At 38.8% G+C, this 26,869-nt stretch overlaps 1 protein-coding gene across 1 annotated transcript; it reads right to left on the bottom strand.

The window, feature by feature from the left end:
• Positions 1–844: 844 nt before the first annotated feature.
• On the bottom strand, positions 845–25,806 carry LOC124718866 (prefoldin subunit 5). The gene is made up of 5 exons (XM_047244500.1): positions 25,625–25,806; positions 20,400–20,534; positions 18,819–18,893; positions 17,846–17,951; positions 845–1,490 (listed from the first exon to the last, which is right to left on the bottom strand). The coding sequence occupies exons 1-5, from the start codon at positions 25,715–25,717 to the stop codon at positions 1,405–1,407; spliced, it is 495 nt and encodes a 164-aa protein (XP_047100456.1). The 5' UTR covers positions 25,718–25,806; the 3' UTR covers positions 845–1,404.
• Between the last annotated feature and the right edge of the window lie 1,063 nt (positions 25,807–26,869).

Here is a 26,869-nt window from a genome sequence, read left to right as displayed (position 1 = left end):
GTCTGCTCAAAGAGCTTGTCTTTGAGGAGAGACCAAAATATAAGATGATTTACATAGCATTGTACCAGAAAATAGGAGCTGCAGAATGTCACTGGTATTTTTTATTGTTTACATCAAACAACCCAAGTAATTGATTTCTCATCAGCTGCTGGAGGCATATATTTGGTAAGTTTTGCTGATAAGTTCTTATGGTGGTTGTTTCTCCTTCCACGAATAACAGCACAAAGAAAAAAAATTTACTAAATGTACAAAAACAGTTAACAAAAGAGTGTTACAGAGCCAAAGCAAAAACTATCAGGGTTTTGGTACTAATCTGCTCAACAATCCGTTCCCAAGCAGAAGTCTGATGTGGTGTTCCAAAAGTGATATATAATAAGAAAATTTGAATGTGCCCTTACAGCTGCCACAAGTAAAAGATTCATACATTGACATGGTACAGTAAAGTATCTTTTTTTCCTGATGACAACAATGCCATCTTTCTTACTGACTGACAATGAGCATAATTCTTCCTTTAGATATATGCCTTGCTATTCTGTTTTTTACAGCCAGAAAAACTACAGCAATGTCCACTTTCTACGTAAATGACGTATCAAGAGAAGCTGCTGCGGCACGAGGAGTGATACTAATCAACAACTGAATATGGTTTATAATCAAGTTTTGGAATGAGATACTGATGTGTCGAAATGTGATGAGAATGCAGGTAAAGACTGCTGGCTGCCTTCTGTAAAGTTTCAAAACAATGTATGCTACAGACATCTATCAGCTGAGTAGCGTTACAACAATAGTCTAAGTAAATCACATACTTCCAATTATACCTATAATGAAGACTGACAGTCACAAGTAGTAGTGTTCACAAAAGCAATTTATTTCTGTAACAAAAACAGATGAAACAAATATGAGCTAATTTAAATTAAACTGGTAAACTTCTAACAATCAGGATTAAATAAGAGCTCTAGATAAATCATTTATTACAATAGTAATGAGTATCGAGTTCAAATACGCACGTGATAAACTCCTCAGGAACAAGCAATCATTGCTAAGTACATTCTGCAAGAAACAACAGTTGTCAATAGATACAAATGCCAGAGTAGAGCCTGCAAAAATCATCACTCTTACCAAATTTCTTACTGCCTAGTACACAATTACTGAATCTTCCGATTAAAGTTTCCATCGAGAAGGCTACACAGTTACCCGAACGATTCTTATAAACAAACTTCCACAGTCGAACAGATAGCCAAAAATAGAATGTCACAGTCGCGTGTATGTCTTTGCAAATTGTTACAGAACTGAAGATCGGCTTTTAGATCCAGCTTCCACAGTGTGAGACAGCAGTTATCAATGACATTAGCAAGCACTAGTGTACAAAAAAGGTGAAACTTTTCCTCCACAAGCAGCTCCAGAAGGTTACGTCTTGACTGCTGCCTGCTGTGCAGCTGCCAGCTGCGCGCCGAGCTGCGCCTGCAGCTGTGCCTCCATCACCTCCATCACAGCTGAAACATTTCGTCACCACTTAGTCACATTAACGGGTAAATAATGAAATATGCCGCGAGAAAATGGCAACGACACAGTTCAACTCTGTTCTCTGGAATAGCAACAAAAAGGACAAAGCCAATAGTCTATATAAATCTGTTGTCAAAAGTAATTTACTTCTACATCTATACTCTAGAAATCGCAGCACAGGGTATTAAACACTGTAACACATATTAGGACTTAACCACACTCCACCCCTGTATGGTACAGGGAAAGAATGATTGCTTTAATGTTTCTGTATGTGACATAATCAATCTTATATTTGTGATTCCTACATAAGCAGAACATAGCTCTTTGTAATGCAGGGTGGAGCAGAGGAAAAACATGTTTTTCACTACTGAATAACTGAAACCTGATTTTATTTTTAAGAAATCTTGCACTCAGTAATAATAATTTTATTGCATTTTTAAAACTACTGATATGAAACATGATGTTGTCGAGATGACATCCTCCTTGTCAAACACAAATTTGGATCCTCTCCTGAAAGTTATCCAGGTCTTTCTCCAACATTTCATTCAGCACAGATTCAGTTTCCTGATGAATGGAAATCTTTTCATCAACTGTAGGCGGCTCGCTCATGTACACTTTTTGTTTCGAGTGGTCCCACAAGAGGAAGTTGCAGATCGACAAATCGGGTGAGTGTGGGGGCCGAGGAACATCACCATATTGTGAAATGACATATCGCGGGAACATTTTGTAAACTACCTACCTCCACGGATCCAGAATTAAATTTTCACTCTGCAGGAGCGAGTGCGCTGATATGAAACATCCTGGCAGATTAAAACTGTGTACCGGACCGAGACTCAAACTTAGGACCTTTGCCTTTCACAGGCACGTTCTCTTGCCAGCTGAGCTACCCAAGCATGACTCACAACCTGTCCTCACAGCTTTACTTTTGCCAGTACCTCCTACCTTCCCAACTTCGCAGAGGTGCTGCGAAAGAAGCTTCTTATCGGCGCACATTCCACTGCAGAGTGAAAATTTCATTCTGGGAACATCCCCCAGGCTGTCGCTAAGTCATGTCTCTGCAATATCCTTTCTTCCAGGAGTGTAGTCCTGCAGGTTTTGGGAGAACCTTTGTGAAGTTAGGAAGGTAAAGAGACTAGGTGCTGGCGAAAGTAAAGCTGTGAGGATGGGTTGTAAGTCGACATTGGGTAGCTCAGTCAGTAGAGCACCTGCCCGCAAAATGCGAAGGTCCAGAGTTCAAGTCTTGGTCTAACACACAATTTTAATCTGCCAGGGAGTTTCACTTTTTCACTTCCACAGATGCTCTCGTCATATGAGGTGAGGCCTCATCCTATTGGAACAACATTTCTCTCACATTCACTTGACACCTTTCAACTTCTGGATGAGGAAAGTTGTTTTAACATTTCGATGTAGCATGCTGATGTCAAAGTAACTGTGCTTCCTCCATCTTCAAAAAAGTAAGGTCCAACAACCCCTATCTTGGAGATACCACACGGCACTGACACTGTTGAGGGTGTCTCCTACATCCAGTACCGACAGTTCTGTACTTAACATAACCATCCAGATGAAAACGGGCTTCATCACTCATGAATACTGGGACATCTGCATCTTCCGTAAGAATTATGTCCGTTATGCCACAAAATTCGCTGCACTGAACAAAATCCGTTTTGCTTAGTTGCTAAACAATCATTATTTTAGGTTTCAGGAATTACTGCAACCAACTGCTGTTTTTTCTTCAATTTTTACTTATTCATGACCGGTTTCGAATCACCTGACAATTCAACATCATATGGTACAATTTAGCTTGGAGTATTGTGGGGGTCGTGCACTGTATTGAATTTAATAGCAAGAATAGTTTTCATTAACTTCAGTTTACACTTTCTGTATGTATTCATTGTTCCTTTTACCTGGCTAGGTAGCGAAATAAAACTTTTATCAATTCTGGATCTGGAACACAACAACTATCTTGTTAAAGGTTTCAGGAATTACTGCAACCAATACATTTGGTGTCCCACAATGCACGACACCCACAATACTCCAAACTAAATTGTATCATCTGATGATGAATTGCCAGGCGATTCGAAAACGGGTACGAAGAAATAAAATTTGAAGAAAAAATGGCAATTTGTTGCAGTAATTCCCGAAATCTTTAACAAGACAGTCGCAGTGTTCCAAATCCAGAATGGATAAAATTCATTTTGTATGGGTGAGATTTGAGATCATCACATAAGATGGGAAATACTTAGCAATACAGCCTGTCGCTGAAGCAAATGACGTGAAATACTCGGCAATACAGCCTCTCGCCTAGCAGATCATTTCAGACTAGCAACAACTGCTGTTATCAATCTGTCTACATTTTCCAGAGTTTGAACTGAATGGTAAAGACCAGGTGGTTTCTTTTTCATGACAGATTAGTTGTGCTATATGCTGCAATCCAGCGGAGTATAGAGTTTTGATCTGGGACTGCATCTCAATGTCCACCATTAACGTTTTGATGAAAAAGACATTGAACTGTGACCACAGAATTATTGTTTCTAAATAACTGCTCAACCGTGAACATATGTTCTCCATAGCAACTGAAACTGCATTGTCCGAGTTGTCGGCCAATCGCTCGAGGTCAATACTCTCACTTGCTGCTGAGTACTAGTGGTTTAAAAATCGCGTGTTTCTTCTGCTCCTTCCTGTATATTCCTAGATTCCTCAATAATGCTGCTTCTTGAAATGTGGTAAGTGGGCTTCCAAAGGACAGTTGGTGTTTTATCTTCAAGAGTCAGAGTTGAGGGTTTTCAGCCGACTCTCCCCAGTGGGGAAGCAAACCTATGACACTATGTGCTGCCCTTCTCAGTGTATATTGAACACCCCTGTTACTCTTATTTCGTACAGGTCCCACACACCTCAGCAATATTCTAGGCTTGATCACACAAGTGTTTTGTAAGTAATCCCTACGTAGAATGACTGCACTTCCCCAATATGATGCCAGTGAACCAAAGCATGGATGGATTTAATATTATTGAGTGTTAAACAGAGTGATGATCAGCATTCTTTCACAAGATCACGTACTGGTGTACGAATAGTTGCTCTTGTGAAAACAACAGTCGAAAACCACAGAACTACAGCCACAATAAAAATCACACTATCTTCAATAGAACTATTCACATTGTTGTCGCACATTTGAAGAATTAGTAAAAAAGTGGAAGACAGTAAAATAGCTGGTCGATAGCAGAACTAATAGTACGAGCCAGCCACTCAAGAGCACATTAAAACCTCCATCCAATTAAATTAGGCAGGACTCCTGATACTACTCAAAATGTCAACAATTTTCTTGCTAATAAATGAAAAGCTCCAGTTTGCTTTTGTTCTACAATATTACTTTTATTGTTAACCGGTTTTCAGCTTACAAGGCCATCTTCAGACATTTACTGAGTATTCTCACCAAAGAAGTTAAACGTTAGCAAACAACACTGGAAGAGAAGTAACACATATAGACTGAAGTTTGCTAAAATTTAACTTCTTTGGTGATAATACTCAGTAAGTGTCTGAAGATGGCCTTGTAAGCCGAAAACAGGTTAACAACAAAAGTAATATTGTAAAAAAAAGAAGCAAACTGGTGCTTTTCATTTATCATAATGTTGTTCAACCACGAACCGATGGAAGATTCTGTTAATATGAATTTTCTTGCTATTGTTTTGTAATCGCCAATAGTTGAGAGAACCCCCTCGGTAGACCAAACGCTTCCCAGCAATAGTCAGACACAACACATCATTTTGAACACGGTTATAGTGTATGTGACGAACCAAAGCCTGCCACCTGCTTTACCAACAAACGAGCCGATGGTGATCATTCTATTACACATACCTACGAAGTGTTACACCAAGGTATTTGTAGGAGTTGACCAATTTCAACTGTGATAGGATTCCACATTTTTTGTTTTGTGAAGAGCACAATTTTATGTTTCTGAACATTTAAAGCAAGTTACAAATCTTTGGACCACTTTGAAGATCTGACCGAATATTTGTGCAGCTTTCTTCTGATACCACTTCATAATAGATAACTGCACCATCTGTTGAAGTTTGAGGTTACTATTAATATAGTCTCCCAGATCATCAACATATAACATGAACAGCACGGCCCCAGTATACTTCCCTGGAGTACACGAAAAGTTACTTCTACATTGGTTGAGGACTCTCCAACATTACATGCTGTGTCCTCCCTACCAAAATATCCTCAGTCCAGTAAAAATTTTTATTTGACAATGTGTGTGATCATACTTTGTTAAAAGGTGTGTCACATTTTTCTGATGTGACATCCCAAAACACATGAATCAAGGTAATCAGTTAAAGTCAGTATTTCTTGACTTCCATGAAGTGTACTGACTGAAATGCTTCATGGAACTCAAGAAATACTGACTTTAACTGATTACCTTGATTCATGTGTTTTGGGATGTCACATCAGAAAAATGCGACATAGGTTTCTACACAGACTTGTGAGGTGGAAGGAAGTAGAGGGTGGGGGGGAAGGGGTGGGGGTGGCTGAGTACTCTGACCGGATACTGACTTTTTGAGCATTTCGAGAAGGAACATTAAAAGAATTCTAGAATAAGGAAGATTATGGGAGCCAGGAAGACCATAACTGATACAACATGATGGATCACAACAGGGAACTGTCAAAAATTTTGGAAAGCAATCCACAAAGGGAAGAAGAGAGGAACCCACCAAGAACAAGAGAGGAAGGTGTGTATGCAGTAATGACAGCCAGGGGTCTCCAGAAAGTAGACCGTTTGAATAAAAAGAAGTAAATAAATGGACAGTTAGAAGTAGTGACTGTCGTAAATAACACAAAAGAAATAACGGTGAATTACTTCCATCACTATGCTAAAGGCACAACATAACTAATGCTACAGATCGTTGAAAAAACCTTTCTATGCACCCTGTGTGAAACTGACAGACTAAAATCAATTCAACAATGATGTGATGTAAGAGACAATTAAAACTGTGAGCCATACAGTGACCTGAAGTCTGCTTTTCACACACAACATTCTGTCAGTTACATTACTTACACCATGACAATGATGCTGAAGTTGTGGAAAATAGATGATGGTTAGTTTTCTATCAATTCACATAGCATTGCCATTTTTATGTTCACTAAAAGTTAAATTTATCAAAACTTCCTTATTGCAGCACGCCACTGCAACAGATAAATAGTCCACATTGATGCAATCCACACAGTTTATCTGAACATTTATTCAACCTGCAGAAGTTCAGAATTTATCACTAATTCCTCTTCCACACATTCAAAACATGTACAGAAACCAAACAACAGTTATACGAATCAAAGGGCATAAGAGAGAACCAATAGTTAAGAAGGGACTGAGACAAAGCTCCAGCCTATCCCTATTGTTATTCAATCTGTACACTGAGGAAACAAAGGAGAATCTCTTAAGAGGTCATCGAAGTTTTGGAAGAAGAAATAAAAACTTTACAATTTGACAATGGTATTGTAATTCTGTCAGACAGCAAAGTACTTAGAAAAGCAGCTTGAGAGAATTGTTTATGCACTGAGAAAAGGAAAAGTAAAACAAGAATAACAAAATGTAGTAGAATTCAATAAAGAGTGATCACATTTTTTTTTTTACAATATACCTTTACTCATCCTCATAATTTTGATGGTCCTTCTCAGAGTAGTCCCCATGAATATGATGCACTTGTCCCAGAACTTCTGCCAGTCTACAAATACATGCTGGAAACCATTTTTTGAGAGGTCCTTCAAAATCGCCTCCGCAGCTTTCACCACTGCTTCTGATGATTGATAATGCCTCCCAAGAAGGGATTTCTTCATGTCAGGGAAAAGGAAAAGTCACATGGGACTAAATCTGGACTATAGGGAGGGTGAGGGATGCACTTCACATTGATTTTTGCTAGATATTCAGCAACAACATTGGCAATATACAGCCACACATTATAGTGGTGCAGCATCCAGCCTGCTTCACGGAAATGTGGTCTTTTGTGCCTGATATGGACTTGCAATGTTTTCAGTATATCTCTGTAGTATTGTCCTGTTACTGATGTGTGTGCAGGCACAATAAGCCGATTAACAATTTCATGAATATCAAAGAATGAGATGGCCATTACTTTCCCAGCAGAAGCAACCACTTTTGCTTTTTTGGGAGTTGGTGATGGAGGAGGTTTCCACACTAAGCTTTGCTGTTTGCTCTCAGGATCAAAATGATGTACCCAGGTTTCATCAGCAATTGGAAAGAAACTCTAGATCTTTCTCTAACATCAACTTGAACTGCATGCGGACCTGCAGGCGAATGTCCTTTTGTTTGGGAATTGACAGTCTTGGAAACCACCACGCACAAACACTTGTCGTGTAATTTTCCCGTCACCAACGTGTGAGTGGCACCCAATGAAAAGTTCAGTATTTCAGAAAGCAATCTTCAGGATAATTCGTTGATCCTCTCTCACAATGACAGCAGCAGTGTTGATGTTTTCTTCTATAAGAGTAGTAACTATAGCACCGAGTCCACTTTCCTTTGAAAGTGATTGTTTCTGGAAGAACAAACTCTACATAAGCCTCCTGTAACACTGTATAGGCCTCAGTTGGAGATTTGTTAAGACAAAAGCAGAATTTCAAAGGCGCATATTGTTCCTCATGTGTTGCCTCCATTGCACCAGTAGGCAATACTGAACATGTCTGACCTTGCCTGCCTGTCACAGGCGGGAACCAGAAGTCCCAACAATGAAACTACTACTGCATATTTGTTGCACGTTAAATTAACAGAATATCATAAGATTAAATTTTAGTGCGGGAAATTATGACCATAAAAAAAATTATCATTCTTTATTGAACAGCCCTCGTAAATTAGGAAAGGAGACACTAAAATCAATATGCGAGTTTTATTATTTGGGCATCAAAATGACTGATGATTACTGAAATCAAGCCAACAACTAAGTGCCTGATGCAGCATAAAACAGTATTAATCTGAACAGGCCACCTTCACCACTCAGTGGATCTTCAGTTGCAGTGCGAGAGCGAAAATTCCACCCTTCCACACCGATGAACAGCAATCAGCAACAGTGCATGAATGCTGAAAAAGAGTATATGTAGCAATGCTTGCTGAACAGTCATTGATGAGACACTGTTGGTAGCCCCTCAGTTCTAAAAATGGAATCGCAACTCGTGAAACCACACATAACCCAGAAGTGAGGAAAGGAAGAGTGGCCTGAATTTGTGAGGCATTTTTATTTTCAGAATGTAACCAGTGCACCCATGATGGGCTGTATCCATTTTACGTGCTACATAACACAGATTGTTCAATTTCTTCCTAATAGCATTTTCAGAAAGAGGAACATCACAAATTCTTACAGCAGCAGCTTGAAAATAACTAAGTTTGCAGCTGAACATCTAAAATTTCCAGGTTGTCGGTTCCTTGGTTTGAAAAATCTTATAATCCTGCAAGTAGAAAAAGGGCAAAAATTAAATTTTCTTAAGGAAATTGAAATTTTGAAACATATTCGCTTTTAACTGAACAGTTATTTAAAAAAAAAAAAAAAAAAAAACACCTGGTGTTTTTCGATGTTATGAAGTGCATCTTCAAACAAGTTTATGAATTTGTATTAGTTCCGACACTGGGCATTCTTCTCGATTATCTACACACAGCCTTCCATAGTTAGAAACTGTAGTGCCACTACCTGGCAAGCTTCCCGGTACTACGACACTTTAGGCTTTAGTTTTCCTCTAGGCAGACCAGCGCTAGCAGGTAGGGTTGTGCAGATGTTAACAAGCCCTATTCTGTTTTTAAGGGGTATTGTCTCCATATGTTAAGTCAAATAATGTCTGTGGCTTAGCTCTTTCGGCATGGGGACAGTTTCCTTCCTCCTGTTGTATAAGGTCATGGTTTATATATTTTAACTGTGTTTTGTCTTCAGACAATTTTTTTATGCTGTTGACAGACCCTGTACTTTTTAAAAGTTACATTTGATCTTGCCATATGAGACTTCTCTTTTATTACCATTACTGGAAACCTTCACAAGGTAGGCTTTTGTCTGTTTCTCTTTTATGGCTATTGCTAATAATCCTGTATATGACCTAATGTCGTTCTTGTTTTTGGTACAAATTGTGACCATCAGCATTGTTCCGTATTTTAGCATTACAGATGCACTTGGCCCATTCTTTCCTGGGTGTAATTTTATGCATTTTACTCCTCTTTCAGATGATTGTTTACCCATAGTTCAGTAAGTATTAAACTTCACATTTCATTTCATTCTTTGGGAGCTAATACATTCTTTAGTTACCACAATACCCTTCCCCCCAAACACTTTTATGCTGTAGGGCCAAAGGATTTTTACATGGCTTTGTTTTAGAATTTCTGTATATGGCCATTATATTTGTACTGGGTCCTGTAATTTTCCTACACTGTCTGAAGATGCCTTTCAATGCAGGTGAAACACACTGCAAATGAACTAATAAATCTCTCTCTATTGCAACCACAACTGATTCTCTTGATAAAATTTATGTGGCTCAAAAGACACCAACATTAAAAATAATGAAATGATTGATGTCTTAGTGAAAACTGCTGTTCATGGTGGTAATTTTATAAACATCTTGCTACTGTCACCAGACATGAAGATTACTTTCTCTAGGAAGAGGAGGAGGAGGAGGAGGAGGAGGAGGAGGAGGAGGAGGAGGAGGAGGTGGTGGTGATAATGCAGGGACAAATACAAGCCTCATTGCGCATTAAAGGGAAATATTATGGTCAAATACAGCCAAACATTTGTTCAAAGATTTGGTTCCACACAATTAAGGTGAACAAAAAGTTTATAAACTCCATAATCTGAATGAGATTTAATCATGAATCTTTCAATAGCCATCTTCACCGATTACACATCCAAGACAATCCTTATTGTGAATGTGATGGAATAACAGTAACGGATATCACTCACATCTTTCTCAAATGTAAACTATATGAAAACCAGGAAATTGAATTTATTCAACAGTTAATCAGTTGCCTTCAACCTTTACCAACTTCCGTACTAGCTCTCCTGCATCAAATAATATAATAATTTTAGAATTAATCATGAAATTTTTAGATAAATGAGATTTCTCTTTTTAAAAGATTAAATACTGAAAGATGGAGTTAAAATATTGTTATTATTATTAAAATATTATTATTATTATTAAAAATAAAAAACTTATTTATTCTCTTTGCACTGACAGCCAGTTCACAGCAAATACCTGCTGGCGTTATGCCTGTAAGCTGGTAGAGTTTGGCAAGTGGTGTAGGTTCGAGCAACCTATAATAGTCCTACACCTTTTCTTTATCACCTCGTCAACTATGTTTGCACAGGTAGATCTGTACCAGAGTGGGCTTGCTTCTTCTGAAGAATTGTAACGTGTTATCTGTACTGTTGTTGAAACAGAACAATCGAAAGGCATGGAAATTACTATGACCCCAAGTCACTGCTCTTCTTGATCTTTCAAAGATGACTCCTGACCAAACTGCCCATAAATTACTTCAGAACAGTAAGATTAAAGGAAAATCTAAAAACTAATGGGACATACTGATTAGAAACACTACCTTGATATTCCTTTTGCCTTGAAACAAGTGAATATAGCACTCAAATCTACGAAGAACAATAAAGCTGCAGGCCTACATGAACTATGGACAGAACATTACAATGTCTGGACCTGCTGCAAAACAGTAGATATTAAATCTTATGAACTTCTGTATTTTAAAATACTAATTCCAAAGGGTAGCACAAAGCCACACTACTGGCACTTCTAAAACATGGAAATAGAAAAAAAATCTTTTGACCAGTTTCTTCACTTTTCTGCCCCTTGTGTAACGTCGGAGGATGGGTATGAAAGACCAAGTTACAGGTGCTGCATTCACCATCCTCAAAGCAGTTTAGGATACTGTCACCAAAAAGCTGGTTTGAAAAGTCTATTCAGTCACGAAAGATTATCAATTAACACAGTTCCCGCAGTGTTGCTGCAAAATAAGAGACACTTTGTCACCCAGTAAAATAAGAAAAGTTGATGGAGGCTTCAGAAAAATAACCTCCCACCAGGAAGTGTGTTGATCTCACTGCTGTATAACATCTACACAAACGACCAATCAATTAACTCTGGAATTAACGAACTTATGAATGTTGTTGATACAACAATTGCTACCCCACGCAAAACCTTTGAGGAAGGATAAGGCTGACAAGAGTTCTTGAGGACCCAGCCAAGTACTATGATGATAACCATCTGAAGCCAAATCCTGGAGAGACCTAAGTTTGTGCATTTCACTTTGAAATAGGAATGCTAAAAAAAACTTATCACCACTTAGAGAGAGAGAGAAACAACAGTCCCCGGCAACAAACCCAAATACTTTGGAATACAGATGGACTATCCGCTTACAGGGTGTGATAAAAATTAATGGGAATTTTTTTATAATTTCGTGGGCTTTACACATCCAATTTTCAAATTTTTTATATTGTTGCTACACATGTTTCTGATGCATGTTTGTATTTCTGGCTGTTTTGAATATTTAGATACCTCTCGACAGTGAAAAAGGTTATACGCACTTTTGAGTGCTCAGAGAATTTTCCTTTCGAAAAAGATGAATCAAAGAATTTGCATTAAATTTTGCTTGAAAAATGAATAGAGTGCTGCGTCACAATTGAAATGTCGACTGTGGCTTTAGGTGAATCTACTAAAAGTAAGACAGGAGTTTACGAGTGGTATATACATTTCAAAGAGGGTCGACAACATGTAGACGATGACATCCACACCAGACGCCCACGCACATCAATTTCCAAGGACCGTGTGGAAGAAGAACGAAAATGGTTCTGGAAAAAAAATCATCAAATCTTCAAGAGAGAGGTTGTTGATGATGTCAGCATATCCTTTAGCTCATGCGATGCAGTTTTTTTGGATGGTTTGGGCACGAAACACGGAGTAAAGTTTGTTACGAAATTGTAGCATTTTGACTAAAAACAACACTGCATGGAAATCGCTCAGGAATTGCTGAATAAAGCTTACAATGTTTATCAGTAAACTCTTCCAGGCTAAGTTGTCGTGGTCGATCTGTAGAACTTCTTCTCCCTGACGTTTCATTCTCAACTACGCAGAACATCTTCCGAGGTGAGTCGACTCACCTCGGCAGATGTTCTCCGTAGTTGAGAATGAAACGTCAGGGAGAAGAAGTTCTACAGATCGACCACGGCAACTTAGCCCGGAAGAGTTTACTGATAAAGACGCCGGCCGTGAAAGCCTACATGGAATGAAAGCTTACAATGATTCAGAACTTGCAAAGAAGGTTATATCAGAAGTCAAAACACATGTATAATGTCGAAACAGATGGACAATCGACCCAATGGAAACTGACTGAAGAGCTGAGACCGAAAAATATTTGACAATTTCAATCACGTATGAAGGTTCTTCTCAATATTTTCTCGGATTACAATGGGATGGTGCATCATCAGCTCCTGCCTCATGGTTGTACAGTCAGTAAGGAATACTATCTGGAAGTTATGCACCGTTTGCATGTAGCGAACCAAAGAAAACTACCATAATTGTGGAAAACCAATTGTGGGAATTGCATCACGATAATGCTCCCACTCACCCCTCAATGCTCGTTCCTTTTTTTTTAGTGAGAAACAAATCCGTTACATTGCCTCTGCCAACTTATTCACCGGACATGGCCCCCTGTGACTTCTTTCTATTGCCTAAGCTGAAAGGAACCCTGAAAGGACTTAAAGATTCTTTTAGAAAAATAAACATTCCCATTATTTTTAGATCACATCTCATACATTCAAAGCCCACTACAACAAATACAGCTTAAAGTATCTGCACAGGTCATCTGTATTTTACAGTAGCTACCTGGGGTGCTTCGAACATCTGCCATGGCACTACATTTCTCTGCAACAGAGAATTCTGCTCCAATGTTGAAAAATTCTGTACATGCCAAACAGATCAAGACAGCTTCAAATGACACTGAACACATTGTGACAGGCTGTCTGTGACTGACGAGTATTCCCGGGAAAGCAGCATCACAACCGGAGAACACAAAACAGGAAACTGAGCCCAGAAATCTCTTGTTTGGGCACAAGCCTCAACAACTAAGGTTCCGATTGAGAAAGAGCTTCCTGTAGACAACTACAGTGATTCCTATGTCTATCTGAACTCAAACGGAACTTTTGCCAGATTCTTTGTCCGAGTCGTACCGAACGGGCCACGGCATCACACGTGCCTTATATGGCTTCGAAAACTGCACACACTGAGAACTGGGGTATCACGGTGCAAAGTCAATCTCAGAAAATGAGGCCTCAGGAGCGTGGATGAAATCTCCAAGTGTGGTGATCCACAGGACCGACGTCTGCTAGTCTGTAGGAACCTGCTGGATACAGGCAGCAGTCAATGCCGACAAATTCTGGAATCTGCGTATCTTGCTGTTCACCTGTTCATATTTAAAAAAAAAAAAAAAAAAAAAAAACCTTTCTGTCTGTATTTTACAAACACTTGTCGTACCCTCGTGCTCAAAAATTAAGGATAATTGCAGAACGTGGTGCCACACAATGTGGCACTACACAAAACTGGCAGTAATAGCATAGGCACATAGGGAACACACAAAATACAGATCTGTAAGTCCGTGGTATTGGTGATAAGTCGAGAAAACCATCCCGAAACACATGTGCTACAGAACGCCACTGTTTCCTGCACACGTACCCCGACATCAATATGGGATATGATCATTGTGCACACGTACATAGGCCACACAACGGGTTGGCATACTCTGGATCAGGTGGTTGAGCAGCTGCTGGGGTATAGCCTCCCATTCTTGCACCAGTGCCTATCGGAGCTCCTGAAGTGTCGTAGGGGTTTGAAGACGTGCAGCAATACATTGACCGAGAGCATCCCAGACGTGCTTGGTGGGGTTTTGGTCTGGAGAACAGGCAGGCCACTCCATTCACCTGATATCTTCTGTTTCCGGGTACTACTCCACGATGGCAGCTCGGTGAGGTGGGGCCATGTGTTATCATCCATCAGTAGGAAGGTGGGACCCACTGCACCCCTGAAAAGGCGGACATACTGGTGCAAAATGATGTCCTGATACACCTGACCTGCTCCAGTTCCTCTGTCAAAGACATGCAGGGGTGTACGTGCACCAATCTTAATTCCATCCCACACCATCAAACCATGACCTCCATACAGGTCCCTTTCAAGGACATTAAGGGGTCAGTATCTGGTTCCTGGTTCATGCCAGATGAAAACCCAGTGAGAATCACTGTTCAGACTATACCTGGACTCATCCGTGAACATAACCTGGGACCACTGTTCCAATGACCATGTACTGTGTTATTGACACCAGGCTTTACATGCTCTCCTCTGACCAGGGGTCAGTGGAATGCACCTTGCAGGTCTCCGGGCAAATAAACCGTGTCTGTTCAGTCGTCTGTAGACTGTGTGTCTGGAGACAACTGTTCCAGTGACTGCAGTAAGATCCCAAGCAAGGCTACTTGCAGTACTCCGTGGCCATCTGCGGGCACTGATTGTGACATATCAGTCTTCTTGTGATGATGTACACTGTGGACGTCCTATACTGTAGTGCCTGGACACGTTTCCTGTCTGATGGAATCATTGCCATAATCTTGAGATCACACTTTGTGGCACACGGAGGACTCGTGCTACAACATGCTATTTGACCTGCCTCCAGTCGCCCTAGTATTCTAACCCTCATAATGTCATCCATGTGTTTTCTTCGAGCCATTTTCAACACACAGCCACCATTAGCACGTCTGGAAATGTCTGCACACTTACTCACTGCACCGTACTCTCACATGCACCAACACACCTCTGCGTATGTGGACTGCTGCCAGCGCCGCCGTGCGACGACCACAGGTCAAATGCACTGCACGGTCATACCCTGAGGTGATTTAAACCCGCAAACAGCCCACCACAGCGTTGTTTTACCATGTATCAGCATTACCCTCAATTTATGAGCACGAGTGTACATGTTAACCACCATATTTTTACTGATATTACCTTCTGTCTCTACATTACTTAATTTACTCTGTAACTGATTCTTTGCATGTAATTAATCTCTGTGTGTATCTTATTAATGCTTTACCAGTATTGCAATAATTTCATGTCCTGGATACACAAAATAAATAAATAAATAAAGCGCAGTATTTCTGGATGTACTGACCCAAACATCGGTACTCCTGAAACAATTCAATGATCAATATGAAATCTGATTAACATACTGTACTGTTACTGGATGAGTATTTCAACTCAGATTTCAACCTTAGACAAATAATACTCTGTTATTAGAAGCACAATGGATCACTGAAGTATTAGAATGTTATGGCCCATTAACATATTACTTACTCCATAAATCATGCTTTGCACACATGTTGCTTCACTATGGTAAGTTGACTACTGCTCTATCAAACCTCTGGTTTACTAATCATCCTAAGCATATTCTCTTCATATTATGGCAAAAAAAAATTTTAAATTACTCTTACACATCTATCACTGCAACAACTGCAATTAATAGAAACGATTCTGTACTTTACATAGGAAGCACAGTTTTGAATTAGCAACTACTTTTGTTGCACTATGTAACTCCTGCAACATAAATTGCAATAATATAGCGTTAGCATAGTGCACATATACAATATTCCCATTTACATGCAGCACAAGCAGCAAGTAAGAACTGCCAGTGCGGTGACTAATGGGATACAGGAGCGCAAAATTATCAAATAGCTTGATATGACAAAGGTTTTTCAATATTCTTCTTATAATAAAACTGCTTTATTAACAACATTCTACTAGATATTTACTATAGTACATTAAATTTTCTTTTGTCTGTTTCTGTAAGTCAATTTGTATTACTAAGCTGACAATGACCTATAGACAACAGCAGATGATGACTCATATTGTCAAATGAAGGTCAACGAAAGAAACCGAAGTACCATAAACTAGATATACTTTGACCACTGGAGTTGCTTTAACTACTCTTGCACCAAAAGTTTTACAGCTCACTGCTCGCTCCAGTTTTTAGTATATACTGGGGAAACATCCCACACAGGAAAAATATGTATAAAAAACAAAGATGTTGTGACTTACCACACGAGAAAGCGCTGGTAGACAGACACAATAAAAAAACACACAAACACACACACAAATTTCAAGCTTTCGCAACCCACGGTTGCTTCATCAGGAAAGAGGGAAGGAGAGGGAAAGACCAAAGGATGTGGATTTTAAGGGAGAGGGTAAGGAGTCATTCCAATTCCTGGAGTGGAAATACTTACCTGAGGGGGAAAAAGGACAGGTATACACTCGCGCACACACACACACACACACACACACACACACACACACACACACACACACACACACACACACACACACACATATCCATCCGCACATATAGACACAGGCAGACAAACGATGAACTGTATTAAAGAATTGAATTACTTGTTGTATTAGTATTCATATGTGGTAGTATCATTAACCTAATTTCTCCAAAATTCCCAATATTAATGCAATGCTTATTGTTTTTACATTTTGCCAGGTGAAAAGTTAACAAACAGTTTGAAATACTGTATTGGGAGTCCTTTCTTTTTACAAAAGGGAGAATTACAGTTCTTTAGTGAATTTCTATTTCTACTGCTCTCCGAGTCATTTAGTTCACCACTTCACTAGTGGTAAAACGGAAAATACCAGTCTGGCAGGAAGCATTTAGTTTTCTGACAATTCTTCAACAACATACCTGAAATGTTTGATTATGGCTTTATAAGGAATCGTTATGTTTGAAGACTTTGGTTAACCCAGTACAGGTACTGAAACAACATTATCAAGGTAATAAGCACAGAATGTCAGAAAACTCTTGTAGTCAGATATTAACATGTCTTCACCATTCATTGACTTTAAGACATGAGGACCAAAAAAGTAAGACCTTGTAGATAAAATTCCCTAAATTTTAGCATGTATCTTTACGAAATAGAACTACAATGACCCTTATCATTCTATTTATAATATTTTGACAGAATGAATGCTGTCAATCAGAAGGCACTTTGCATCAATCAGTTGACAGAGATGTCTGTTTCAATATAAAAACAATGTGTGAGGTCTATTCCATCCACAGGCTATGAGTTTTACTCATCAGGATCATATTAACAGTGCTGCATTGTTACAATTCTATTCGAAAAGTGAGCCACAACTCTATGGCAACAATTACGGCTCACTGATCAACTTATCGACCTGTGCTTCCAGAAAGATAACAATTCAACAAAGTTAACAGCTAAATGCTTAATATTCCAGGTAACCTGAAAAGCATCAGATGGTATTTACTCACCTTCTCGCACTTTAGCTTTCTCAATCATTACACCCTGCAGCTTTTCTAACTGTTGTGTGACAAAATCCACTTTTCTTTTGAAATAATCTTTTGCTCCATCAATATCCTGAAACACCAACATACGGGGAACAGTGTTGCCACATTTATAAACAAAATCTATTAATAATGGTCCAAGCAACTCTACAATTAAATTACAGAATGTACACAGTGCACTCTCTTATCAATTGCTAATGGAGAGTCGATATATAAGACACACAAATGAAGACAACTTCTTTAAGCATCACTATCAAGAGAAGCAAGTCAGCAGGAAGTAAGACAAGGTAAACTGGAAGTGCACATTTGCCCAATCCATATCTCTGGGTAGATTTTGTCTCCTTTGATTACCATCACACTTGGATTTTCATTTAGATTCATTGAGAAAGTTGTGTTTTACTCTGCTATAAAAGTTTTCAGTATAAATGCACCTACTGTGCTTCTGCTGTTGTTAATGGTTTGCATGATAAATGACAGGTAGCCAACAAAACAGATCACGAGCCTGATGATGTGGGTAGTCAATCATAATGCTCGTTCATAATTCCTATGCTTTATAAATGAAGCAAGCTAGTATTTTGTATCACCTGTAGTAATTCAAGCTGAGCTATTAGATTCCACCCTAATCACCAGCTCTAAATCACGATATATTATAGAAAAACAGTGAAATCTTCATGACAAATGTAACTGCAAGTATCAGTTTAAGCTGTGCTGTCAGGTCCCATCTCAACCGCCACTTCAAAGCTACAAGATATTCTGTAAACTAACAGCAAAATATTTGGGATAACCAAGATGATGAGTTTCATTGCTGTTCTTTTCACTCACAGCAATGTATGCTCTGCTATTAGATCACATCCTCACCACAAACTCAGAAATAGTGAAATAATCAGAAAATCAGCCAAATATTTGTGACATCTATCTTAATCTAATAGCTCATACATACCTTCTCAATGTAGTACCCCGTTCCAATATCAATCACAACTTTCTCGTGGTCCATTACAGTGCCAGGAACATATATCTGTTCACTCTTTGTTAAGAAAACATGTGACAGAAGATAACACAAAGGAACAAAAAGTAGGTTAGATACAACAATTCAGGCAAGAAATTTGATGCAGGAAGACATGAAATGACAATATGAGATGGGATCAAAAGGCAATGGATATTTTTGTATTTCTTAAAGTATCTCTATTCATGATTATGAATTTTGTCTCCTTCAAAGTAATCCCTCAGATACTTCAAAGTAATCCCTCAGATATAATACACTAGTTCCAACACTTTTTCCAATCTTGGATGCACTACTGAAACTCAAGATTTTGTTATGGTGTTCAGTTACTTCACTGATTCTGTTTTTGTGTCATTAATGGTGGCAAAACGACATCCTTTCACAGTTCTCTTCCCCCTCGGGAGCATAAACATGTCGCAGGCGGAGGGCGGGGGCGGCATATGCGATGAATACAGTGGCTGAAGCACTGTAACAGTTTGGTTTTTTGTCAAAAAAATCACAAAGTGTTCAGGTGCGAGCACAAACATTATCATGATGCAATTCCCACAAGTGGTTCTGCCACAATACTGCTTGTTTTCTTCGGATTGCCTCAAGCAAACGGCACATAACTTCCAGGTAGTATTCCTTATTGACCACATGACCGTAAGGCAGGATCTCATGATGCCCTATCCCACTGTAATCAAAGAAACCAGTGAGAAGAACATTCACATGTGATCAAACATGTCAAATTTTTTCACTCTTGGCTCTTGAGGCAGTTTCTATTGGGACGACTGGGTGTTGATTTTGACATCACCTGTTATAACCTCCAATGGAAGTTCTGGATCACTGTTGATTTAATTTAACAATTCCTATGTGATGTCGTTCCTGGCTGAAATTCAATAAGTCCATAAAAAACTTCGCTGTTATTTGTTTCATGCCCAAAACATTCAAAAAAAATTCCTTGCAACCTCTCTAATCATGATTTGGTAATATTCCAGAACCACAAAACAAAAGTAACTTTTTCCACACTGTCATCAGCAATTGCTGTGCTAGGACATCTAGGGCAGGAAGACATGAAATGACAATATGAGATGGGATCAAAAGGCAATGGATATTTTTGTTTTTCTTAAAGTATCTCTATTCATGATTGTGAATTTTGTCTCCTTCAAAGTAATCCCTTCTCGACCCCTTCGAAAAACTTATATCGCTCGTTAACTCTTGTTTTACTCATGATAGGTTTGCCAAAAGTTACAGTCAACATTTCGAATTTCCATTTTTCAAGTAAACTTTAATGCAAATTCTTTGATCCATCTTTTTAAAAAGTAAAAATTCACCAAGCACCTGAAAAACATAACCTTTTCAACTGGCAACAATAAACCAAATATTCAAAACAGCTGGAAAAAAAACTGGATATATAAAGCTCATAAAATTATAATATCCAGTTACTTTTTGATCACACCTCTACAGTTATACTAAATGACATAACACATTCTATCTTCAACTCAGGACACAAAAGTACATGCAATTTCACACAAAGGATACAGATGATGTCAACGGAACTAAAATTGGTTTGTCTTTCAAGCTGCTGTTCACAGGCTCCAGACTTTCCAATGAGTCTTGAAACTTATTCTGTGCCAACTTCAGTGTCTGCAACGACTCTTGAAATAGAGTCAGCTCCTAAAGAAAAGATAACAAAGAAAATTACATCAAACTACACATAGTCAAAAAAAAAATCCTAACACTGTAATGTCTGGCTTAGCTGCGGAGTGCACACAAAATTTGCAAAATTCATTCAAATTTGTATGTAGTCACTTCAGTAAACATCAAGAGTTACTATCTTGTCACAATACACATTGACAGGAATATTTGTGAAAATTTAAGTTTGTAATGTTCGCAGTAATTGACAAAACAAGCTGCATGTCACAGTCGCATCTTGAGCAATCCAAATTCTGTTACTCACATCATTGGTCACTATGAGAAAATACAGAATTGAGCATTTTAGGTGCACGGCACTTCGTGGCTTCGATATTTTTGATAAATAATTGATTTTCCAGATCAACATCTTAACACTGTGCACAAATTATTTTCTTATTCAAAAAGCATTCCGAACTAGCCCACCATCAATAATCTTTCTATGGCACCAATCACATTCAAATTAGCAGTGTGTATACTGCCTGATAACTGAAAGTACCATTGTGGCATTGTATAAAAATAATGTAGACAAGTCGTGTGTTTATGACTTGACTTCGGGAGCTGAAGCAAAACACTGCAGACCACTACAACATGTGGATTCAGTACAATTGGTCTTCTACTGAAGCTGTTGAACCTAAAAGCTGTCCTGCTCCATAAGCAACATGTGTTCTCACTGTTTCCTGCTCGCCTGATTTTCCTACCAGGCAATCAGAATGGTTAATTGTTACAGTCAAGTGTGGATGTGTCAAATTAAAATGATAATTTTCAACAACTGAGTGCGCATCTTATCAATATGCTGCTAATTTTCTTTCCGACATACTGTATTTTAACAAGTTAGCATGTAGTCAGTTTAATAAATGTGTTATGCACCTTGAAGCCAATGGTATAAAATGTCTTATCACATACAGAAATTAATTTCAAAACTTCACTATATCTTTATTTTTTAAAATTGCTTACAAACATGACAGATGGCACCAAGAGTCTAATATTTCCACATAGCTACAGAAACTTGTATGCAAATGTGATTAAACATCAATAGCTGTCGAAATTATATATGAAACAAAAAGGAAAGAACACACAAAATCCTTAAAATACAGTACTACATTTGTTAATCATTGCAGCAGATGGCTTAATGACTGTTCTTAATCTTAACTAATCCAACAGCTCATGGTCAAATATAAGATACATTTTCCAGGAAGCCACTGTTGTGAAATTCTACACCTATATCATATGATAACATTACTTACGTCTATGTGGGGGAGTCCCTAACTAGGAGGACAATGTGCTAAGTCTCTAGAACTGGAGTTCCCAGAAACCCATATCATTCCCAGACCATCACGAACCTAGTTCATGTCAGCTCTGGGATGGGGCCTCAAATGAGCTAGCACCATCATCTGCAGTCCCAGTGCGGTCTACCAACTGGGCTTAGCAGCTCTCCTCTCCTCCTCCCTCCCTGTGCCCTGCCTTGGCTGTGATATCCCCATAAGTAACCCACAAGTTCTCATTCATTCTGCTGGTCCTCTTAACAGCTGCCACATTGCTGGCCCCATATCCCTTCTGGTCATTCTCAGTGATATTGCACTATCACCTACAATTGGGTTTTCTCTTCTACTGCTTTTATTTCCTAAATTCTCAATGTAGAGATCTGCCTTTCAAAGACAAGAGAAGGGATCAATTACGGTGATCATTATTATTTTCTACCACTCAGGAAGCTAATTGCAGTTATATACACACCTTTACAGTTTATTTCATTCACACAAAGCTGCACTTCATATCCACTGACACTAGTTGGTATACCTAATTTTAATGCACCCAAAGATACATTTCTCCCATTCATAAGGTCTCCCCATTTCTCTTTTTCTGAGGACATTCCAGTCGAGGTGTGGTGTGGTGAACCATTTGCTGCATACAATCGCACCATTGTAATTAGCTTCAATTCGAGGGTCTCCAGCCACAACTAGCACAGTGGCTGACATTAGGGAGGCACCGTACAGTGTTCATGTGGTCCACCCCTCAACCAGTGCTGGCATCGGAGCAATTTTTCTGGAGGCAAAACTTCCATACCATTTCAATCAGGGCCTCCAAGCTTCTTCAGTTGAATAGTGACCGAAGGACTTTCAAACAGCATTACTTTATTGAATCCTACATATAGGATGAGACATCTTTTTCATTTTGGATACTTTTTGGTACCATGAAGTTATTGATCTACACTGAAGTGACAAAAGTCATGGGACAGTCCTTAATATAGCGTTGGACCTCATTTTGCCCAATATAGTGCAGAAACTCAACGTGGCATTGGAAGTCCCCTGCACAAATATTGAGCCATGCTGCTTCTATAGCCATCCATAATTCCAAAAGTGACGCTGGTGCAGGATTTTGTGAACTAACTGACCTCTTGATTACAACCCACAAATGTTCAATGGGATTCATGATGGGCAATCTGGGTGGCCAAATCATTCGCTCTGTCCAGAACATTCTTCATATCGATCAACTGTGACCCAGTGACAGCACATTGTCATTCACAAAAATTCCATCATTGTTTGGGAACATTAAGTCCATAAATGGCTGCATATGGTCTAATGACGTGAACCTAACCATTTCCAGTCAATAATCAGTCAGTTGGACCAGAGGACCCACTCCATTCCATGTAGACACAGTCCATACTATTGGGTAGAGCCATCACCAGCTTTCACAGTGCCTTGTTGACAACTTCGGTCTATGGCTTTGTGGGGTCTGTCCCACATTCAAACCCTACGATCAGCTCTTACCACCTGAAATTGGTACTCATCTGACCGAGTCACGGTTTTCCAGGCGTCTAGAATTCGTGCAATATGGTCGAGAGACCGTGACAGGCACTGTAGGCGATGTGCTGTTACCAGAGACACTCCTGTAGGTTTACTGCTGTAGCCCATTAACGACACATTTCATCACACTATCCTAACAGACACATTCGTCATACATCCCACATTGATTTCTGGGGTTATTTCACGCAGTGTTGCTTGTCTGTTAGCACTGACACTCGTTAAGTGAAGTCCATTAGCCCCTGCATTGTACATGGTGAGAGGTAACATGTGAAATTTGGTGTTCTTGGCACTCTCTTCACACTGTGGAGGTCTGAATATTGAATTCCCAAAAGATTTCTGAAATGGGAATTCCCAAGTGCTTAGCTCCAACTTTCATTCTGCATTTAAATTCTGTTAATGTCCGTTGCACAGCCTTAATCACATCAGAAACCTTTTCACATGAATCACCTGAGTCCAAATCACAGCTCTGCCAACACACTGCCCTTTTATACCTTGTGTACGCGATAATACCACATATTGCTATCCCACAACTTTTGTTATGTCACCTCAGTGTATAACAACTATGACAAATTGTTACAACAGTCCCCTAAAATAAAACAGAGTTACCATAATCTTATTAACCACACAGATGCAGCTTTGCCCACTTTTAATGTAAGGAACTCAAAATTATAATAAATAATATAAAATAGGAATGGCACAGACTAGCGAACATTCAACTGAGACAAACCACAAATTTTTTAAACAACAATGTACAGTTTTACTGTTAAAACAGGCAGAAAAGGAAAATGGTATGAAGATGTGTGGTTTCATTTTCTCTCTTGCAGTCAGTTTTAACTATGACAGCAGTGCATTTAAACCATTAATAAATTGCTTCTCCTATATAAAATGCACAGACAGCAGTTTGTTTTCTTTTTCTTGCAGCTGGTTTTAACACAAAACCTGTATATTACAAATGTTATATACACAAACTACAAAATCTGAGTCACCTGAAACTTTGTAATGCTACCCATTCACAGATTAAAATGGTGTGAAATAATGTTACTCAAGCCACTGTAGAAACCACTTACCTCTTCATATACGAAACCACATAGTTTCACAGCGCAGCATTTTCTTTCTCGCAGTCAGTTTACACAGAAAATATGCACATAGTCCACTTACGTGATAGATAGCATTGCGACACTATAGTTTATGAGTAGCATCAATAAAATGAACCTTAACATGTATAGGCCTACAATATGCCTGATCCACACAGATTTTGATTCCGTTGTTCTTCATTCAAATTTTCAGAATGGCAATACATTATTAACTGTGTATCTCCTACCTCTGTGATGTACTTTATGGCTGAGAGAAAATAGAAATTTTGAGCTCAAGATGACCAATATATCCATACCAATAACAACATCTTGATGAGTTACTGGCACATTAAACCAGACGGTATGCAATTAGACCCCTAGTCAGCTGCAGCACAGTCTCTGATAAGTATTTAAAAGTGTATAATGCACATATTTTGTACATGAACTTTCAAACTGCAAGGAGGGTCCCATTATGTAACTTTTACCGCATATCAACAAATTTTCACACTTTATAACCTAGTTGCAGCCCTCTGTCAGTAACTTCATTTTTATTCGTTTACATTTCAACCTGTTGTGGCAAGTTGGTTAATCTGTAGGCTTACACAACTATCTTATGAAATAACTCTGACACACACACACACACACACACACACACCATGTTGAAATTGGAAACGTTTTAGCGTTCCAAGAGTTACATGGCATCTGGCCTATGCAACATTGGCAAACTAGAAATTACTTTTGGCAAACTAGAAATTACTTAAGTTCTGTATTCTTCAAAAGAAATGATTCATGAACTACATTTTCAGCGAGTGGAATCTGACTGAAGATACCCCCGATATTAAGGTAGCTCAAATCAGTCTCTCTTCAAACTCTTACCACTACAGACCGATTCAGTGATACCCACTTTTGCCGCTAAGGATTAGCAAATTTTGTTTGTGTTATGTGATCGCATATGTAAATTGTGTAATGCGAACTCTCAAATAACTTTTTTTAAGCAGAAGATAATCGTTTGGAAATCATCCTTAGGTGGTTCATAATCATTTCCATTCACACCGCAGAATATTACAGTCAGTATACTGAACTCTTCGCGAAATACGCTATTTTTAAGCTGTGATGGCTTTATATGGATAGCTTTTACGACGGTAACAATTCGAACTAGTGACACAAATTATTACCACAGTTCTCGACACCAACTTACCTGATCGAGTTGCTGTTTCAGTTGGGTTAACTGTTGCAAATTTAGCTTAGTTAAATCTATTTCCTGCATCTGAGGCTGCTTTTTCGATGCCATGCTTGAACACACCCCTCTCAATCCCCTAAGCTCAGTATTGCTTGTTTGGTAATACCTTTGTTCCGACACCAACAGAGACTTTGCCAAAGATCTTCATACCAACAAAGAGAATACCGGAGGTTAGTCAAATAACAAACAGGAAAATTCTGACACGTCAACCAGAAAGTCATTCCCATGCCCATTTACTCTATGCCCATTCTCAGTGATCTACGCCCACAAGTGTACTATCGCCACGAGTGAAAGATCGTTGGTAGTCGCAGTTTTGTTTATGCGTTATTGTAATGCACAAGGATACGCTTTGTGTTCCGGCTTTGTTGTAATTTAAAACCAAAACAGAAACCACAAGAACTTTATTTAACAAATTACGTGATATATTACTATTCGATTCGCGATTGACAGAACGAAATACGACGACAGACCATTCTACAACGCATCATCCCACAGGCTGTGAACGGAACTGGACGTCAACTTCAATGTTTTTCTGGTAAAAAAGTAGTATCGTTGAAATTTTGTGGCAGGTTGAGGGGAGAGGGAGTGTTAAGGCTGGACAGTGTTGCTGTCCGCTAATATCCAAAGTTACTTTATTTCCATAGCGCTTACTCATATTAAAGTAGCCGATTTAGTGCTTTTGCACATTTTTAGTCTTTCAGTTGTTATTTTGCTTCTTTTCGTGACAAATTTCAAATGCTTCATGATGAATTGGAATTTTACCCGTCTGTATTTTACCACAAGATACACCAGATATCTGAAAGCGAAAAAACGATTTAGGTTCTACAAAAAGCCTACACTGTGTAACGTGAACTGATGAAGCCGTATTCATTAAATAACATTTTTTAATAGAGAGTAAGTCAGCTATATTGAAGGTAAGAAATAAGTAGTTTTTGACTATCCTTGATATTTAAAAATGAGAAAACACAATGGATACCATAAAAAGCCCTAATCTGCTACCTTATAAACACTATTCGACATGTCTACTTGTATGTACATATTTTCTCTAGCAAATAAATGGCGACGTCCTTAATTGTTTGGGTGACACTTTTGCTATTGCTTCATTTCTCAGAGATCTACCATACAAGTTTTATCAAGAACATCTGTTATCAAATGTGGTTCCGCAGTTAATAAAATTCGTCATTGCTGCTTCCTTAATTCTGA

Source organism: Schistocerca piceifrons, chromosome 10 (genome assembly GCF_021461385.2).
Source record: "Schistocerca piceifrons isolate TAMUIC-IGC-003096 chromosome 10, iqSchPice1.1, whole genome shotgun sequence".
NCBI lineage: Eukaryota > Metazoa > Arthropoda > Insecta > Orthoptera > Acrididae > Schistocerca > Schistocerca piceifrons.
Note: the sequence above shows the minus strand (reverse complement) of the source record. Positions and strands in the feature narration are given on the sequence as shown.

Excerpts from the sequence above, each read along its gene's own strand:
- LOC124718866 (XM_047244500.1), bottom strand. The coding sequence starts at position 25,717 with ATGGCATCGAAAAAGCAGCCTCAGATGCAGGAAATAGATTTAACTAAG. Across the intron at positions 18,894-20,399 it reads TAGTTCCGTTGACATCATCT|ATATATGTTCCTGGCACTGT; the intron begins GTATCCTTTGTG and ends AAGAGTGAACAG. Across the intron at positions 17,952-18,818 it reads CGGGGTACTACATTGAGAAG|GATATTGATGGAGCAAAAGA; the intron begins GTATGTATGAGC and ends TTGGTGTTTCAG.